The sequence below is a fragment of the Amblyomma mixtum genome, chromosome 2, assembly GCF_055824585.1.
Source record: "Amblyomma mixtum isolate Tamu chromosome 2, ASM5582458v1, whole genome shotgun sequence".
NCBI lineage: Eukaryota > Metazoa > Arthropoda > Arachnida > Ixodida > Ixodidae > Amblyomma > Amblyomma mixtum.
In genome coordinates, this window is record NC_143013.1 from 281157299 (window position 1) to 281177728 (window position 20430).

The 20430-nt window shown below is 44.2% G+C and overlaps 1 protein-coding gene across 1 annotated transcript; it reads left to right on the plus strand.

The window, feature by feature from the left end:
* Positions 1-3408: 3408 nt before the first annotated feature.
* LOC149364172 (cytochrome P450 3A41-like) lies at positions 3409-19591 on the plus strand. The gene is made up of 14 exons (XM_089574163.1): positions 3409-3533; positions 4745-4841; positions 5311-5363; positions 6340-6436; positions 7034-7153; positions 7875-7963; positions 9016-9161; positions 9778-9893; positions 10502-10577; positions 13989-14137; positions 14919-15007; positions 15500-15637; positions 16900-17062; positions 17961-19591. The coding sequence occupies exons 1-14, from the start codon at positions 3481-3483 to the stop codon at positions 18045-18047; spliced, it is 1473 nt and encodes a 490-aa protein (XP_089430289.1). The 5' UTR covers positions 3409-3480; the 3' UTR covers positions 18048-19591.
* Positions 19592-20430: the final 839 nt, after the last annotated feature.

Sequence of the window (20430 nt, forward strand, 5' to 3'; positions counted from 1 at the left end):
AATGGCTCAGTACTGAAATGGTCTAGTCAATGTGAAGACTCTTTTGCTCAATACAAGCAGCTACTGAGTCAAAATAGCGTCATGGAACTATATGACGTAATCAAAGAAGTCCAAAAAAGTCCAACAGCTAGAGTTCGGTGGATTGACGGGCGGCGGACGGCGTCTCTAGAGCGTAGAGGTGGGCAGGGGTGGGTGGTGCTTCTAGAAAGTTGAGGCTTCACTCTCCGAAGATACAGACAGACGTAAGAATTTTAGCATTATGACACTGGTACTGCTTAGCTCCAAATGCCAAGTGTGAAATTTACCAACGAGAAGTAATTTTGCCGAGTTGCATAGTGTTAATTTCTTGAAGAGGTACAATTTGAATTTACCACTGTGCCCGCAGCAGGACAATTTGTCTTAGGCGTTATTCGAAAAGAACACCAAGCATGTGTTGCAGTATATGTACGGAACTCTTAATGATAACGTTTAGAGTTGTTAGTTGGCTGGAATGGCGGGTATTGATGCTAGCAGATTTGAACCTATCGCGGCTGCTCTCGTCAGCCTCAAGCGGCCCCAAAGGCACACATAAGCGCTGAGGTTCTCCATGGCATTGCGCTGTCCGCTTGGCGCCCCGAAAGCACGAATGCGTCAGCTTCAAGTGTCAGCTAGTCGGGTACTCATCGATTGCTTATCGGTCGTCCTCGACGCGGCCAGTAATGGCGCAGCTTGCTCGGAAAGCGCAGCACCAGATTACGTAGACGCACAAAATGGCGGTACAAGAAAAGAATTTGAAACTTGAAGCTGGACAGAGGCTTCCAAGGGGTTATGAAACGCTTATGCATAAAAAAATGCCTTCTAAACCTTCTCACAGAGGGCGTCGATGGTGTAGAGGAAATCTTGTGAATAAGAACAAGTTGATGGCGTAATGGTATGGTACTGGGGTAATAAATGCTGATGCATAAACGCAGAGGGGAATGACATTATGGTGTCTTTTTGGAGACGGTAGATCTGACCAAGAACCCAGAAACAAAAATAAATGTTTTGTAAATGGATCAAAGCAGATTCGAATGGTGAACAAGGTAAATAATCAAATTGGAAAATAAATATTTGCATAACTGGGCACCTATACATGGTTGGTGAGCGGATAGCAGAATGTCATACATGGGTTCATTCACAAAAGACATATTGTCCTTCATATCGCTCAGCAGTGGAAGGCAACGGTTGTTTGGGAACGTAAAAGCACCCATATTGATTTAAAATAGTCAGGGTGGACTTTGTTGCCTTCCATATCACAGACAGCATCGGCAATCGGTCACGCGCGTGAGTCTGAGCGCAGGTATTTTCACAATGTGCATTGTCTCAGGTCGTTGTCAGTGAAAGAGGGACACGCGCTTCACTGCGAATGTTTAGCACCCTGCATACTTGCTTCTAAGCGTCGTTCAAATTCTTTCAAACCTTTTTTAATATACTTTCTTTCTGCGCATTCAACTTTAAATAGTTTCTAAGAAGATACAAAGAAGGAGTAGATCTTGCACCAAAACACGAACCACAGATTGTACGAATCGTTCACCGCTACATGGAGCTAAATTCATAACATCCGCCTGAAGTTTCACTAACCATCAACTGGACCGCGAGCTTATGAAATGAAGCGTAGTTAAGGTTCATGATTAGCAATTCGCGTCCATGGTACGGCACGCATGAGATAATAGTTGCTTGTCGTGAGTTGTGTATGAATTTCCTCGGTTTGAGACCGTATAAAAACGGCTGGAAAGGAATTCCGGCTGTTGGAAATTGTTTCCTCTTTAACTTCCTGTCAAAGTTCAATTTCGCGACATTAGTCAAAGTCATTCTCAACCGGTTCCTAATATCTCAAAGCGAAAGGGTAAAGACTAGCCGAGTTGCCTGAAAATCCGTGTGCAAACAAATATTTAAATGTTGAAATTTTTGCCCATTAATAAAATAAACCCGTTTAAAAATAACTACAATTTCGGACAGTTATATTATTCTTCAGCGTAGCTCAAGGGTCTCGCAACCTCTTAAAGATAAAGATAGCTTCTCCTAAAGCTAGCGCCATTCGTGGTACGTCAGATATTTACGTATCGATGCATGCAAGGAAGCTATAAAAAGAGACGCTGTAGTGGAAGGCTCCGGTAAATTTCGATGACCTGCTGTACTTCACTGGCTCTGACATCGCGCAGTACACTGGCGCTTTTCATGTTTGCAAATTGCTATCAGCAGCACCTTCAATGCGGGTCGCCCGAGTGGAATCGACTCGACTACATTGTATCAATTAGTCCTTTTATTAAAACAAACATTTTTCACCGCCCAAGTTATCTTCAAGAACCTCAGCGTCGTATTTATCTTTTAGCACCACATAGGCGCTTTTCTTTCAACGTCAGTGCAGCGTAATAAATCAAGTTTTTTATGTTTATTTTATTCCTAGCACTCGGGACAGAGAAACTTCTATTAAAGCGTTGATTCTGTGGCACCACTACTCCTCCTTATTCTCATTATACAAAATTCCGATCTTAAGATTATTACACGCGAAGCAAGCACACGTGGAGGTAAAGTTTCTTTATCGCAGCCATTTCAAGATTACAATGCAATTCATCATCATCATCATCATTTATTTACCCTTAAGGGCCCCAGGGGGCATTACATAAGAGGGGGGGGGGGGGGGGCGAACAGTAATCAAGTCACAAAGAACAAAGTTTGGAGCATAAACTTAGACACATGTAGATACAGCTGTGAACACTTCAAAAGAAAAACAAGCGAGTAAGTAGGTAAACAAAAGAAAAAGAAAGAAAAGGGCCTTCAACAGGAATTATTAGGGGAATAAATGAATTAACATCTGTTTAAATTTTAGGGAATTAACTTCATTCACAACACTGTCTGGAAGGACATTCCGCTCTGCTATGGCAGCTGGCAGGAACGAGGAATTGAACGCATTGGTTGAACCATGAATGCGTTGAACACTACGGCAATTAACGACAATGCTTAGCAAGAGTAATCCTGACGTCGCATTCTCCTTCCGAGCCCTGAAGCTACAGAAAGCGATGTGTATTTGTGCACGTCATCAACAACGACTTCGCGCGCAATCTCATCGCACTCGACGCCAGTCGCGTGCCCCACTCGAAGGCAAGGTAAAAAGCTCGGGAAACCCTTTTCTTCATGACGCGTCTTCAACAAACAAGTTGGGCAACAACGCGTGGTGCCGCAACGCGCGTGGTATCTGGGGCAATTCGCCGAATCATGCAGGCCGCGAGCGGGAAGGACGAGGGCGAGCTTTCCCTTATCGCTCCGGGTTGTTCGCCACCGCGCTTATCGCGACTGGCTCTCCCCTTATCGAGAAGAATGCAAAAGGCGCAACAATCACACGCGTTGTTTTGTATTTCTTTTTCCTTTCCTTCTCGCGCTGGACATCAGGGGCCATCCCCCTCGTTGGACCTCCAGAGCTGTCAAACGCGCCGAGCCCGCAGTGCGCGTGCAGCAGGAGCCATGTGGCACGCCGTCCTACTCCTCCTCCTAAGCGTCCTGTTCCTCGTGGTCGGGTAAGCCTCGAGCCTTGAAAATGCGCATCATCGGGCACACACGTCTGCAGAACTCATCAAAGATTGCGCGCGCCTTTCACGCAGCTGTGAAGGCATAGAGGAGACAGAGAGGGCTCAGGATGTCTTCTCGTATCCACGTTCCTTTACGAAGTTAGCATGTTTGACAATTAAGCACCAATGGGTTTATCTTTCAATGATTTAATTTTTCAGCAATAATTAGCCGCTCTTCAAAGCAGTTGAGAACTCAGTGAGGAGTCCCATCCTGAGTATCATGAGAGATTCTATACAGCGGGTCACCGTTAAGGGAAATTAAAATAGCATTTACGCTTCAGCATGTAAATAGACAGGAACACAGACACAATATGAAGCGCGTAGCTGCCAAGTACTTAGTTAGAAAAGTTATAATCACCTCTGAGTGCGAACAAGAAGATTCATCCAGCACATGGTGTTAAAGCAGACTAGGCTGACAACAATTCAGACCGATGACTAAGTGGGGAATTCTACAGCAAACCGCTAAATTAGTTTCAAGTAGCAGCAGATATTTTCTCTTCGTTTATACCTGATGTCACTGCAGTATCTGCTCACCCATTGTCCTCCGCCTAGGAAATATGTTTCATCTACTAACCGGGAGACACTTGGCTTAACCCCATATACGTTGACCTTCGATAACCTTGTAGGCATTCTGCAGCCGATTTGGGATTGGCCTGCAACATAAGCCTTCCCATTAAAAACAGCTGTAATCGGACGCTCTAAAAGCTGCCTCTATATCGAACAGGACAATAGTACTGTGGGAAAAAAATATTTATGATTCCGTTCTTAGTTGCGCAGCTTTCGCATATCCCTAAACTTAAATAAATGTGAGAAAATAAACCTGGTGCGGTTCTCAAATGAACAAAATAGCACGCTCACCGTTAAAGATACAGGGCTATATTACAGTTACAAAAATATCAATGGGCACTTGGTCCAGACTACGTCTGTATCCAAGAGGCACAAAAATAGATTGTTCCTGAATGGAAGGGGAACAAAGTACACAAAGGCACTTCAGAGCTTCAGCTTTTTTTTACGAGTGTGTGTTGCAGCAAAGTAAACAAACGGAAATAACGGAAACGGCGTGAGGCTCTAAAACCGGCTCCCACACACATTCGGGAGAAGAATGGAGGTAATCTATGTTGCTATCTGAACGCTCTCCTTTGTCTTCCTGAATTTTCCAGAATTTTCGCCAGGACATTCACGTTCTGGAAAGGGAAAGGCATTCCGTACCTTTCCGTGTTGGACTACGTCCGTGCTGTTCGGGACAGTTTCACCGGAGTGAGTACTACATATCATTCATTATTCCAGGTAGATAGGCCATGACTTGTAGGATTTTCTAAGCGCTCGCATTTATTGCTGTTTTAAGTTTTGCATGAAAGATGCCAATGCTAAGTTGTCAGACAATTTCGCTTTCAGCGAGCCTTCATTTGTGTCTCTCGCCGAGAGCTATGCGGACGCTTCAGAATGAACTAATTCCTAATTTGTCTTTAACTTTGAATTTTAGAAACAGTACTGGCAACTAGATAGATCTCTTAGTTTTGCGTAAAACAACCAACCGAGGCGTCTGCATGGCAGACTGGGCTTCATTAGAATTGAAAAATTACAGAAAAATTATTAATTACTCAAGAAAAGCTATTTTGGGGATTCAGTGGAGAACGTTGTTGTTTTGGTTGACAGACAAGGAAACGAAATAAATTTCTCATGGTCGTCGCGTTTATTTATCAGTGTTTCTTTCTTTTTTGTTTAGGAGCTAAACAAGGTCGCGGTAAGAAATTACAAGCGCTATGGCCGGATACATGGGTGAGTAAACTTGGTATTGAGTTGTTAGTTTTTTGTCCTACGTAACACAATATGCATCATAATAAGTGCCGCTAGGTACTCTTAGCATTAATTTTAAGAGATCACCTGAACAAGACAGTTGAAACCACTGTGCGAAAAGTAATGGCAGAGCAATGTTTTGAAAAATACGCAGCTATTATAGCACTAGCATTTTTGGCGAATCCCGCGTAGACAAAGGCTAGAATATTGATTACTTTTTTTCGTCTATTCATTGTGACTGTCCTCAAGTTCCCCCCGGTAATGACTAATACCGGTACCTGCCGCATTATATGATTTTGAGGAGCATCAAGCCAATACAACATCGAATAAGTTATACAGAAGCAGATAGGAGGGAACTTCGTCTGGGCAACATGTAAAATGTTGGCCTTCGCTGAAAACAAATAATAAAGAATATTTCCATCTCTGTATCGGCTTTCAGACTTTCATAATTTGTGAAAACAAAAACTACAGGAAGGCTGGTGCAGGTTTGAATGCAGGCGAACGTTTCATTCATTAAAGATTTATAGCTAAACAACATTGTACAGAACTATTGGCCAAATGTCCCTAAATATTCTTTGCTGCACATCTGAATTGAGGAATGCATAAACAGCTTCTTTGCAGGGACCAACATCGGCATAATTATGTCATGAGATATGAGGTGGACTATATCTATTTGACCCTCCAGCGCCTCACAGTGTATCCTTACCATGTGCAGCAGTTATGAGAAAACCTTTAGTTCACACTGCTTTTGCTTCACTGGAAAGGAGCTGTACTACTCAGTAAAACTAGCGTAGAGGTGTACCTTTGATAACTTAAGCCTAAGTTGCATAACTGGTGCACGCGAAGTCGCATAATTGATGGATTTTAAAAAGGCTTTTTGAGGAATTAAGCGAGAAGTTGTACAAGATGTGAAAAGTAGAAATAAAAAGGTGCTAAAACGGCACTCGACGGTTTTCAGGTCATACCAGGGACTAATACCAACCCTCGTTGTCGGCGACCCAGAAATCTTGCGTGACATTTTCGTCAAGGATTTCAAGTCGTTCGTTAACAAGTCGGTGAGTAAAATCATGCTGCTTACTATTAATGAACGTTAATAGTGATGCCAGTAGTACACGCAATCCTTTTATCATACCGCGCAGTTAAAGCCTTAATAGCTTAATTAAGCCTTTATTCTAAATTAAAACTCCTGTATAGGTTATTTCAGCAGTGTGTTTTCTGTCCTTCCTGTGCACTTCTTTTTTCCGCCAGCAATACCTGGTTTTAATATAGGGATAGTTTTCATAGCTTTGAAGGAGACGAAAATATACTACCGCGATTTGTTCTCATTAACAAGTATGCAAATAACATACTATGACCAATGATGGCCTGCACCTGAAAAAAGAACGCGGAAAACATTCTCTTGCGCAACTTTCATGAGTATACATTAAAAAGTGTCCTTTTTATGCAGACCTTTACGCAAGAGGGTAAAGCTCAATTCAGGTTTTAAGAAGCCGCCCGCTTACAAAAGCTATTATGCCGAAGAATATTGTTTTCAGATAACTTCGGGGAAAAAAACTGATGTTAATTCCAGATTGCACGATATTGCGTCCGAAAGACCGGGAGTAAAACGTTTACGAATATGCTTATGAAAATGTGCGATGCATTTCTCTCAGGATGACAAGGTCTCGGGAAACGCCTTGTGGGACCAAATGGTGCTGCACCAACAAAACGACTACTGGAAGCACACCCGCAGTTCGCTGTCGCCAATGTTCACGACAGCAAGGCTAAAATCGGTGCGTATAATTGTGATAGTTAGATTTCAACTATCTCAGCACTTCTCTGTATGATGGGCTAGCCATTTTCTCAATTTTCAGTGCTTTGCGAGGCTCCACAAGGATTCTCCTTACCAGTTCGATAATTCCACCTTGATAATATTTCCCTCATTTACAACAAACTGCCTTATGCACTGCACTGCACGAATTTTGAGTCAGCAGATATCACTGCCTAAGTGCAGTACTAGGTGTACGCAACTTGGATTCTTCGTTGTGAGAAGCAGGATTGAGGATTGCTGGCAGCCGCTGAATAACAACTGGCTTGCTTACTTTAGTGACACTTTGAACATCGACACCAGCAAGCACCAACATGAACCGAAAAGAATTTCACGTCATTGCTTCTGTAGCTCATAACAAAATGTAAAAAATATAATCATCTTTATATTATCTTAAGGCAGGTTCTGAGACTTCTTATCGAAAATACTAGAATGGTAAAGTTGAACCTCCTTGTGTCAATAAACGTGCGCTGCTGCTGTCCAATATCATACCCTCTCTTATCATCTTTAACCGGTTGAAAAAATACCTAGCCTTTATCAGAGCCGTCATTCCAGAAAAATGCGCTTCTAGGCTTCCTAACATGATGTTTAGACCACCCTACAGTCTTATTTTTGTGAAGGGCTGCTATTTACGGCTATTACTGGCAAGAATTAATCGAACTGGCGTACTGTGTGCGAATCTTTAGATGCTGCCAAAGATGACGAAGCTTATGGACAAATTCTGCAGTCTGTTATTAAAGAGGCTGGAAGGCGGGAAACCATTTGACCTTTACCAGTGAGTACAAAGCATCTGTTTTCATTTTACTTTCACTTTGTCAGACATAACAGTCTCTTTCATCGAGAAAAAGCCTGTTCGCGTTCCATATTCGGCGGCTTGCTTTGCTAACATTTCTAATCGAGTCATTTCGCTTTGACTAGCAAAGCACACAATAATATTTACCCGACCATGAAGACAGCATACTGATTTCGTGCCAAAAAAAAACGCTGCTTCAACCGGCTGACGAAAGACAAGGGAGCAGGCATTTTTCTTAATTTTTACGGGGGCCGTCTGGTCAAGTATGGTGGGAAACCGATTTTTTCCCAGCGTTCCGCTGCGTATGAAGCCTGGCAAAGGTATTAGTTCTAGAATACCTCGGATGGGCGCATATAGAAAGACCGGTACCGACTGAGGTGCCGACATGTCCGCGGCCACCGCGTGTTTAGTAGACAGTGCCGTCTATGTTTAAAATAGTTCGGAAATTTTCGCAATGTCCGTAATACCTACTTAAGTACGGTGGTTTTTTTGGCTTCCTCGCCAAAGGCGGTGAATGAGGGTAGAGATGTCTTAGTGTGCGCATGTGGTGGTATCTGCCGTTTAACGTTCCAAAGCGACAGACGCAATATCAGGAACTCAGTACTGGAGGCCTCCAGATGAATTTCGACTACCTGAGATTCTTTAAATTGCACCGACATGGCACAGCCCTTAGGTGCATTTCCATTTCACCTGGAGCTAGGACTGTATACTGCGTCCTTTGGCTCAGCATCCGAACGCCACAGCCATTAGGCCACCGCGGCGGTGAGAGGGCTCATTCTGTTTTCAGACGCATCTTTACGCAGAAGTCCACATTTACTGGCGCGTGGATCGCATTTCTTTCTGGCTATGCTTCTGTACCATAATAGCCAGATATTAAATATATTGTGGCTGTTTCGGTTCAACAAAAGGCATTGGCCATAATTATTAAACGGTTGCCACAAAGACGACCGCCATATTTTCTTGAGACTTGCCGCAGGTGAAACTTGCACTCAACATCTGAAACACTCACTTCGCTTCGTCCTATTACTTTTCAGTCTCCTGGAGAAGTCAGCCATGGATCTGTACACATCGCTCATCTTTGATCTGGAGATCGACAGCCACGTGGAAACTGACCATCCTATGCTCAAATGCTACAGCGGCTTCCTCAATTCTCCGGGAGGTTGGAGGCTGCTCATGATGAGTGGGTGTCTTGTTCTGGGCATGCAATACGCATACAGTGCTTCCCGTTAGGCATTGCAGTCAGGACCTTTATAATGCGGAAAGAGCGCACTGAGGAGCCGCTTGCTCTTCGTTAACAGTCTCAGGCCATCCTTTGTTTTCTTAAGATAATGAAATTTCATTTTGCACTGAATAAGCAACAAAAGGAATAAAAGACACATTCATTAAAGGACCTTGTGCTTCGCCGAAAACAGCCGGTTTTCTGAGCCAGATCGCATGTAAAACGCATATAGTCGTTTTCACGACACTACGAAGTAGAAACAAGTCAATGCACTGAATCTCCCGTGTTTGTTTTGATGACGGGTGGGTTACAAATCATTCTGTTTCTAGCTCCGGAGTCGAGGTTTTGTTCTGTGTTCTGTTTTATCACGTTGTGTGTCTTGTCGTGTTCGTATGATCTGGTGCTGATTACTTCATGTACTACATAGCGATGTTGACGCTGTTAGATTGCCCTGATGTTCACAGTTATTCTGTGACGTTCTTCTGCATTTCGAGTTTATTCGACACAAGGAACTAAGAATGGCTAACTCTTTGCTTGCAAGGATGCCCTTTCAATAATATTGTTTTTCACGTTTCAGCCACTCTTCCAAGGCTCTTCAAAGCGCTACGAGTGGAATTTCCGAACAAGGGTGACGCGCAGTACGCCGTCGACTTCACGAGGCACATAATCGAGCAACGGCTCCGAGATAAAGAGGTAATTCTCAACAATAGAGCAAGGTAGAACTCGTGCGTACGACGAGTATTTTGGGTACGTCTAGTACTGACTCGTTACAATGGCTCGTTACAATGAGCCATTGTACTTTGTATCACCCCGACAAAAACCCCGCTTATTGTCCGATTTAAGTAATGCTTCGAGCGCTGAAATGAGGTTACAACATTTACAAGCCTTTGTTGCAAGTCATACTAACTTCACCATTTGGTTCGCATCTTCTTGTTGTCGACACCATAACAATACGATTTCATCCGCAGTTGATCTGCTCCAAAATAAATTCCCAGCAAAGCAGCTTTTCGCATCGTCGTGAGCGCGAAACCTGAGGTCTGCGTCCGACGCTCAGTTAGGGCTACTGCTCTGTTATAGCGACGACACATTCTTGAGTTTTTTCCTCTCTTCGGTCGCCTAGAACCTGTCGAGACAAACCATGCCCGATCAGTTAAAAAGAATGTCCTAATTCTTCAACAAGTTCATGTTTGTGTGACTTGAATAATGTAAAGGTATTTTGATTATCTCTTGTACCGCTACAGGTGTTATTAATTGTGCCAGAGGACGTATTGAGTGATATAATCTTGTTTTTCATACCCCAGAAACACGATGATGCATTGCAAATGTATATGGAAAGCAAGATGCAGCAGAATGGCAAAGGAGGCATACAACTTTCAGGTAACAGTTCCTTCTAATAGAAGCTACTGTTCGATGCCTCATTACCAGGAATTTGGGACAGCGCCCAGCCAGTGGCGCTAAGCCTAGCGACCTATGGCACGTCAATGGCAGGCCAGTAGGTGATTCTCTGTCTTCCTTAAATCGTGGATGACGTTAACGCGCTAGTTTTTAATCTTTTTAAACTTCAAAGACATGCGTAATGTGGTGGCAGCCAAGGAAACTAGAAGCGCTTGTCCTGAATTCCTGGTAATGCGGTAGAAAACTCTTTTATGATGAACGCTATCGAGATTCCATGAGAGTGGCTAAGAGCAGTGGAGCAGAATGTGTTCGCATCCAATATAAATATAGTTCTTTGCAGGTGAATGTCATGCATATTTGAGACGTGCGGGGCTCGAAATGCTGACCAATTGGCCGACTAACATAGATGTGCTGACGAAACCGAGTTTAAGTAGCCGCAGCTATATACCCACCTCATGTTCTCATTTGGTTATAGCCGCCGCTATATACCCACCTCATGTTCTCATTTGCTTGGCATAGCGTACAACTTGCACGAAGGGCAAGCTATTGGAGCTTGCTCTTGCAGCTTGCACCATTGGTGAAGCTGGTCGAGCTTTGCTAAGCCATTTTCTCCAAATCTTCAACGCACTTCCAAACTGAAGTAAGACATGATGTTGGGCTAGTCGGTTCATAGTGATTGCCAAAAAAACTGCTCGAAGGCGTCTTTGTGCCTCTTCTTGTCCCGTCGCCTTCGCGCAGCAATAGCTCTTCTAACGGAATTGAACGGCAGCAGCAGGCGCCCTCCTTTTATCCCGTACCAAATTACCCCTTAAACAAATGTCACCAGCAACCAGTGTTTCTGGTCGCTCCTTAGCGATGCCCTACTGCGACGAGAGTCGTATATCCCCTTTGGGAGAGTGTTCGGTGTAGGGTTGGAGTCAGGAGCCATCCAAATCCGGTGACCATGCTGTACTACATGATTTTGTGCCAGAGCCCCGGACACGCACTGTGGCGAAGGAATTTCCACGTGGTGTTCCACTTGTTTTTTTCTCGGGCAAAGCATTCGTGCATGACGTGCGTATTCAAAGCTTTTCTCAATACGCATTTGGGGGGAGGAAGCACTGTGTAAAAGAGGCACCGTACTCTGGCATAAAGGATGTACGGCTCTGGAGAGGACGTCGAATGTCGTGAGCTTGATTCGTTTAGTTCAGTCTTGCGTACGGTTTGTGCAATAAATCTGCACCAGCTGTAGCGATGTGAAGGTTGTGAAAGTTACCCTAGTATTCGGACTCATAATACTCGGTTTTGTCTTGTGTGCAAGCTGGAAATCCCGCCTGACCTCACCACAACGTACAAAGAACGTAGCCGCAAAAACCCCTGCTTTCTGCCCAGTGTGATTTGAGAGTTATGCTGCTTTCTGCATAAACAGACCATAACATAATCATCAACAAGTTTCGCTCCACAGCAATATTCGTGCGCAAAGGGAAAAAAAGAGAACCTTGTTCAAAGGGGCAAAGGCTCTCGTTGGGGCGGAAAATGCAAGCATATTAGAACGGCTTGAACTGACGATTAAGCGCAACGCGAGTCACTTTTTCTTCGCAGTTGGAGAAGAAGAGCGTTGCGAAAGTCTATTGCGCTAGGCTTGCTGTGAAACACATTTTGTGAACATGTGACACTAGCTGGAGCGATAAGGATACTATGTTGCAGCTGAGCCAAGAACTGGAGTGTTATTCGGGAAATGGAAAAACGCTTATCAACCCCGTGGAAGACCGTTTGCGCAGCACGACGCCTTCGTGCGCGTAGTCAGAGTCAGACTCGTAGACAGAGTAAACCCATTTTTATTCAAAGCTTGGGACTTAACTGCAGCGCGAAAAAGACGAACACGTAAGATAGAAACATCCACAGACACAGACAGAGTTGCCGTAAGCCTAGCAGAAAGAACCTTCAACACGTACGCTTATTGCGCTTTTGTGTTGCATAACCTGATATACTGCGCAAACCACTTCGTAGCACCTCCTTTCCCCTTAAACTTTCGTTACTTGAAACATTTTCTGGATTTTACATACATTTTCTCTGATATTGTTGCTCCTATACTTTACCAAAATCATTGGCCATTTCTGGCACACGGCATGTTTAACGTGCACTATACGCTTCTTAAAAGTGCTGTTGCGAGTGAAGGAAGAATGGAAAGTAAAGTGGACAGGCCTATTCGCTGGCTGGAGCTGAGCCACAACCACTGCCACGTCCGTCCGCTGAAGCGACTTCGACGGCTTTAGCAACAGACACCCCCTGTGGCAAGGAGCCCTAACCTAAATAGGCGAAAGGCCCTAGATTCCAGTCCCGAAAGGCAAGGAAGTCACTGCCGTTGGTTAAGAAGTGTCAGCACTCGTTAATACGTGCCAGCACTACGGTACATTTATAAAACGCTACTGTGCTGCCTTGCTTGTTTTACGATATAGGTCATAGGCCGCCGCGGTGGCTCAGCGGTTATGGTGCTCGGCTGCTGACCCAAAAGACGCGGGTTCGATCCCAGCCGCGGCGGCTAGAATTTCTTTGGAGGAGAAATTCTAGAGGCCCGTGTACTGTGCGATGTCAGTGCACGTTAAAAAACCCCAGGTGGTCGAAATTTCCGGAGCCCTTCACTACGGCGTCTCTCATAGCCTCAGTCGCTTTGGGACGTTAAACCCCATAAACCAAACCAAACCAATATAGGTTATAGGCATGAATCGCTCATAAGTCGAGATAAGACGCCCAAATTAAAAACATCTGCGGTGCAAATGCGCACAAGCCTTTAAAAAGAAAGCCTATGGGAATGTTTTATTTTTTTGTCATTTGCAGGTCAACTTATCTGCGTTGTTATCAATACCGTTACTTCCAAATGTCTGAAAACGACGTCATTAAAAAAATAGAGACACCACTAACCTCAATAAAATTCGATTGTAGGGTAGCCAAGGAAACCATAACAAGAGATTGTAATGTTACGTTTCTTTTGTAAGCACAGCACATAAGTTTTAAATGGTAGAAACACAGGGAGTAAGGATTTCTTTTTGTTCCCGGTACACCTTGCAGACATAACATTCACTTGCTTGCTTTATTCGACCCCAAAGGTCGAATCGAATAGAAAAACAAACAAAAAGCGACTACTCGTAGCTTCTTCGGCCCTGCTTTGCTGACACTTGAGACACACCTCGAGCCTAGCTTCTATCTGTGCTTTCGAAGCTCTAGCAGTTAGAAGTACCTCACGAGGAAGGCTCACCGAGATGAAAAGATAGAGCTCTCATTGTTTGCAAACACAAACACTGCCACTCTCGCATCAACAAACAAAACTGGAAAAAGGGCATTCCCGTGTATCTAAACTGTCATCAGCGAGCGGCGCTTATCAGCATTTGACGCACTATCAACCTTTGTTTGTAGAATCTGCAATCAACGACATCGCAGCCCAGTGCATGTGCTTGTTTATCGCCGGGAGCGACTCCATTGCGCTCAGTGTGACGTGCGCGGCCTACTGTCTGGCCCTACACCCGGAGATTCAGGAGCAAGTGATAAGAGAAGTGGACAGTACGGTGAGTCCGTGCGACGCGCACAAGCCTGCTTTCGCCGCGTCAGGTTGCGCCGGCCAGCGGACAGATAAGATTGTCTTATCTGGAGCCGTCGACTCGAACACGAGGACGAAAGCGACGCCTCTGTTTGGAGCTATGAGACCGTGGTCAGAATGAATGGCAGTGCGAAGCTCCAAAAAGTAAATAAATATACTGCTATCGTTCCAGTCACGAAACATGCGTGACACAATGTATGAATTTTGAAGGCGTTCTGCAGGTCTGACCCCTATTTATTAGGAGACCAGATGTAAAAACTCTGCTGAACGAAGACTGCGGCGCACATAAAAAAAAGTGCGGGGGCTTGAAATTGAATCTAAACGTTTCCCTACGTCGGGCCTCTTAGCTTTTTCCTTGCTTTTTCTTCGAAAAGTTCAGTTAAATATTATTGTTTCAAGGTATTTTGCCTCCCACTATATTAGTCTTTTAATGCATTAAACGGCTTGCAGAATGTCAGTAGCGTAGTTTTCTTAAACCTCGCAAACACCTAATTTATTCAATTATGACTTGTGAGACTTTACGTGAGAACTTGTCTTAATTTAAAAGACAAACAAGTTGGTACTAGATTGCCGCATTTCGAAACAGAGTGAGATACGACAACAAACCTCAAATGTGCCGATGTGATGAAGGCTGTTCTAAAGAATAACCAAATATAGAGCAACGTAACCTGTCAGCAAAGCCCCAGCTGTCCTTTTTTTTTTTACCAACGCACGATTAATTAATTTTGTTTCTCACTTGCAATACACAGGACGATCCCACATACGAGTCTCTCCGGTCCATGGAGCTCTTGGATGCCGTCATCAGTGAAACACTGCGGCTGTACTCGCCAACCTCGGTGTAAGTAGTATATATATGAGCAGATTAGCCCAGTCACTGCACACTTGCCTATCTGGCACAATATTCTCGGTTTGTTGTGGGGCAAGTTCGTAATTGTGCCAGCTCAAAATATACCTTCCGGCATTCTTCACAACATGAGGCAGTCTCGAAGTTATAATTACGAAGTGAGTGTAAAAAAGCGCGTAGACTACTGTTCTTGACAAATGCAGGTAAGAGTTATAAACTGCCATTTAGATTGATGTTTCCAAAGAAGTGGCAGATTCATTTGCAAATGAAATGACATTCGATATTTTGGTGCTGTTCGAGATATGATTGTTCTGGCGAGTATGCAAGAGTTTTATCAGCCTTTTGAGGCGTACGAATAATTAATTGTGCATGACATATCTAGATCATGGGCCCCCTTTTTATCCCATCTAAGAACGCTGATTTGAGTAAGGCCTGTCAATTAGCTTAGGGCCAGAAAATCAAGTACATGTTGCTGCATAATTTCAGCCTCAGCAGGATATGCTCCCAAAGCACCACGGTGGCCGGTGTCCGCTTCACGCCGGGAATGCGTGTGGAGATTCCAGCGCACGCGATGCACTACGATCCAGAGTTCTTTCCGGACCCGGAAAGCTTCAAGCCAGAGAGGTGAGTGGTGAAGAAACTAAGTGCTGTAAAGAAGAAACCCGAAGATTAGTTTCGTCTGTACTGAAGCTGAAATCTTCCGAATATGCATTCTGCCACCGGAATCAATCCAAGCAGTACATTCCATAGTCCCTATGCGCAGTGTCTGGTGCGCTGCGCCAGAGACATTCACCAGCGTTGCCGCGTGCTCAAGCTGGCACCGCCATTTGGCTACAACGTACTCAGCTAAAACTCATGCTTTGAAAAACTCCATTTTTGCGACAACCTCTCGGCAGTTAGAAAAAACAAACTTGCAGAGCTTACCTCTACTGCGTGTTTCGCAAAATTCATCCAGAGCTATCAAGAACGTCGCTTTTTCGATCTTCCTTAATCCCGTCCTTGCAGCTATGGTCTAGGTGTCCATCCACTGTAAGCTCGCTACCACCCCTTAGCTTTCTTCATAACTACGTTAACCCTAACGCTGACGCAAATTCTATGTGGCTTCAAGCAAAACGAGGACGCTAGTACCTCGAGCTATGCAATGGATTCACGCGAATAAGCGATACTCCTTTCAGTTTCGTGTTTTACGCAGAATCTCTCAAAAAGTTGTCGATTTTTCTTCTGAAATGTGTGGGAAAAGACTTGCGGATGCTTTCCGGCACCGTTGCCACTCAACGTGTTGTACTGGTTGAGGAGCGCGTCTTGATTTGGTTTTGGGGAAAGGAAAGAGCGCAGCAACTGTCGCTCCTTGTTTTGGACACCCGAACCATGATGCTGGGAAGGAATGAAGAAGGGAGTGAAAGAAAGCAGAGGGAAAGAGGCGCCATAGAAGACTGCTCTCAAAAAATTTCCACCCCCTGAATGTCTCTAATGTTCGTTGCCATCGCAAAACACACCGCCACCCTCTGCGTTTCACCTCTATCGAAATGCGGTTTCTACTGACGAGATTGAAACCGCTAGCCACACCGAAAGCCGAAGTTCTCGGGAACGAGTCATCCTATAGAACGTGCTAGGCATTTCCTTCCACTTACTCTCCACGACAAGAAAGGCTGAATCTTCTTTCTCGTTGTCTATGGATTCGATATCGCTAAGTCACGTGTAACAATCTCGGCAGGAATTCACGTACGTCAATAGTGCATGGAGCTCAAAACTACACATCGATAAATTTTGGAATATGTATACAGCTGGCATTAAACAATTCTAAGGAAGGGAGAAACCTGCCGCGCACGAGAGCAGACATTTCGCGTGCAGTAACAAGAACCTAATCAACGGTTTGTTCTCCGCAGGTTTCTCCCCGAGAACAGAGACTCGATCAACACCTACACGTACCTTCCCTTCGGAGTTGGTCCAAGAAGCTGCATCGGCATGCGCCTGGGCATGGTCCAGGTCAAGCAGATTCTCTACCGCCTCCTGCAGATCGTCACCTTCGAGAAATGCGCGGAGACACAGGCAAGTGAATCAGTGCAACCACTGTTGTAAAGTAGAACACAAGCGCAAAGAAAAGTGCTTAACTGATTAAGTGAGAAAGTGAAGAAGGGCAGTGAGTGAGTGAGTGAGTGAGTGAGTGAGTGAGTGAGTGAGTGAGTGAGTGAGTGAGTGAGTGAGTGAGTGAGTGAGTGAGTGAGTGAGTGAGTGAGTGAGTGAGTGAGTGAGTGAGTGAGTGAGTGAGTGAGTGAGTGAGTGAGTGAGTGAGTGAGTGAGTGAGTGAGTGAGTGAGTGAGTGAGTGAGTGAGTGAGTGAGTGAGTGAGTGAGTGAGTGAGTGAGTGAGTGAGTGAGTGAGTGAGTGAGTGAGTGAGTGAGTCACGAGGCGAGGAAGCTTGAGAAATCAAACTAGAAGAACTGATGGATTGTGAAACGCTTCCATAGTCGGATGCAAGTTAGGTCCGCCGTGGAACTCCGCCCAAATACATGGCCAAAATCTATTGTTTTTTTATCCGACACATGTAAATTGTAAACGTTTAAAGAATTGTTATTACAGGAACAAAAAGCAAATCACAAGATGAAATACAAGCACTAAATTTGGGTGCCCTGACCTGCATAACAGAGTGCTACGTTTAAATCTAGATTTTTTTTAGTACTCTGATTTGTCAGTACAGCAATATCGCCCACTGCAGGCCGTGGGCTGTCGTTGCCAGGCAATGTGTGTTTTTTTTTTTTACACTTCTATGCCACTACTGACACCACACAATTGCTTTTGGCTGTTTAGTAGAAGGAAACGACGGCTCTAAATTATTTACATATGCACCTGTTTAATGAGCGCATTTTCCTGCATTCCGATCTTGGGAAAACAAGACTTATTTGAAATAGTGGCTCTATTCTAATTCCTTCTATTCTTCTTCTCTACAGGTCCCACTGTCGTTCGCTAAAGGGAAGGTGCTCCTGGAACCCGACCCTCCGATTATGCTGAGGATTGTTCCCCGGATCAAGTCCTAAGTCAGCGATGCGACCGCAGTGACGGCAAGGCCTCGCTACTTCACACAGAGCATCCACAGTACACCGGGTTCCTCTCAATTTTCAACAATGAAAAGGGCAACAGGGAGCTGCACTGCATTTTACATCTTTAGGTTGCGTCTGTTGAATGTTTACCATCGTCATCATTTCTATGCGATCCTCATTTTTCGACCTTCGCTAGGTCCTTGCGTTGATTGAGGCCGATCTGAACGTAGCGATCGTTTCGTAAACAGATGAAATAATGCGACTTTCCTCTCTCTCATATTGAGAACCGCAGTATCTGTGCTCAGGTTCACTCTTATTTTTACATCAAGTTTTATTGTTTATTTGCCGCTACTGATCACATTTACAGAACAGGTGACCACGTTGACCGAGAAGAGCGTCTCCAAATGTTTTCGTGCTCTAAACGATCTTCTGCGGCAATGGAAAATTAAACGAATTACCGCTTTTCAAACAGAGAATGTAATTTGATGTAAATGATAAAAGTGATGGCTGCTTGAAGATCAAGGCATCGCAGCAAAATCATCTTGTAAGATTGTTTCTTGACCTCTGGTGGCGTTAGCAACAATAAACAAATGATGCAACTAAAGCAAGTTCGTAAGTGGCAAGGAGCCTCCCTGCTGTGAGCCGGTGTCAACTGGACATTAAAATAGAAACAAGGTTTTCACTACGTGGCCGTAAATATCCAACGCTAACACGGTAGCTGTAGCGCGCACCAGCCAATCCCATTTGATTTAAGGCGCTCGAACAATTGCTCTAAAAATTTTTCCAATCACAATTTAAAGCAGCATAGCAGCTTCAGGGCCTGCTCTCGTGTGAGCGAACGCATCAGCAGAAAGCGGAGTGAATTTGTTCAGAAAACGCGTAAATATACCAGACGAGTTATTCCAGCCATCCAATAGCGTGTGTTTGGAACTATGATGGAGTATTACGCCGGGCTGTTCGAACTATCAAAGCGGACGCCTAGAGCTGCGCAAATATAGAACCTAGTAATATCTTCCGGTAGAGCTACGATACTAGTAAATACGCTTTTATTTATTTGAAATATGTTGCAGCTGAAACGCAAAAGGCGGGGATTACTTTTTCCTTCAGATCACATACGCTGTAGTTCATATGGGTGCTTCTTGCAACTGTGTTGCTGATAAGACCTTTCTCACATAACTCGCCATGGTAACATAGTTTGAAAACGTCGCCATGACTGCTTAGTTCTGTACTTGTAACTTACGAAACCTGCCAAACGCATGCCTGCCCGTGAACGTATCGTTTTTTCGCAGTTTCTCCACTTGCTCCTATAGCACTTTCTTTCGCAGGCCAAGAATTGTGCTGTTTAATACGCTGTTGTGTATCAGTTGTAATTAGTTGCAACTTCATCTTCTTTGTGATGTCATATTTGTGATTGAAATGTTATTTGTACCTACAAGCGTTGGCCCGAAAGGGCGAGTCTGTGTCACGGATCCTCTCATGAAAGTTTTAATGGCTCTGTTGTAAAAACGGGAACTTCTATTTTTAATAAATGTTTGCTAACAGCTACTGTCCGTGTGCTTCAATAGGAGTTCGTCGTTGCGCTCTACCATTGAGAGTCACTCCCTCGCGTGTTTACAGTCTTTTACAGCGAGACAATTGCGCCCCGCTTCTCACAGTTAGGCTCTCTGACAAAAGATGCATGCTTGGTTCTCATTCTTTATTGACAGTCTTCTGTAGTCATATTCCTTTGCCCCAACACAATTTATCTTATAAACTTCAAGTCATGGCAGTGCTTCCACAAACCTTCAAGTAATGCTACACGAGTAACTACGTGCGTTTCTTGCCCGAAGATCTGATAAAATGTATGAAGAATTCACAGTGTTGTTCACATGCATATAAAATACTCAGATGTCCTTGAATACTAACGATATATATTTGTACATTAATACAAAGCACAGCTTGCTACAGAGAAGGAGCTTAAAAATAAGAAAGAAGCAATTTGGCTAAGTGCAAAGTGTGAATGAAATAAAATTTTTGCCATCCGTAATCCTAAGGTAGACTAGGGTTTTCCTGTTGAAGTTGTGGACACATATATGCGTGATTTAAAAGGGCTCTGCCTTCATGTGCAGCGGAGTGAGAAAGATTAATATATACAGATTTAGGAAGTATGCAGTTCTGGAGTGCTATCAGTGTGCCTTACTGTTTGCAGAACCTAATGTTAATGTCGACGAGGATGAGAACAAGGTGGATGCCTCATGAAGGCCACTAATGTGATTGCAAATATGATATCCCTGTGGGCCGTTTCTCCTTTGCTAAGAAACACAATTCTGCCTGTTGAAGGCATGAGGTAGCAGTCATGCAGTTTTACTGCACTCTTCGTGGCAGAGGTGATTTCTGTATT

What these genes read in the sequence shown, in the direction of transcription:
- LOC149364172 (XM_089574163.1), top strand. Translation starts at nt 3,481, where the DNA reads ATGTGGCACGCCGTCCTACTCCTCCTCCTAAGCGTCCTGTTCCTCGTG. An exon ending in AGGAGGCATACAACTTTCAG is followed by an intron (nt 10,578 to 13,988) that starts GTAACAGTTCCT and finishes CTTTGTTTGTAG; the next exon opens with AATCTGCAATCAACGACATC. An exon ending in TAAGAGAAGTGGACAGTACG is followed by an intron (nt 14,138 to 14,918) that starts GTGAGTCCGTGC and finishes TGCAATACACAG; the next exon opens with GACGATCCCACATACGAGTC.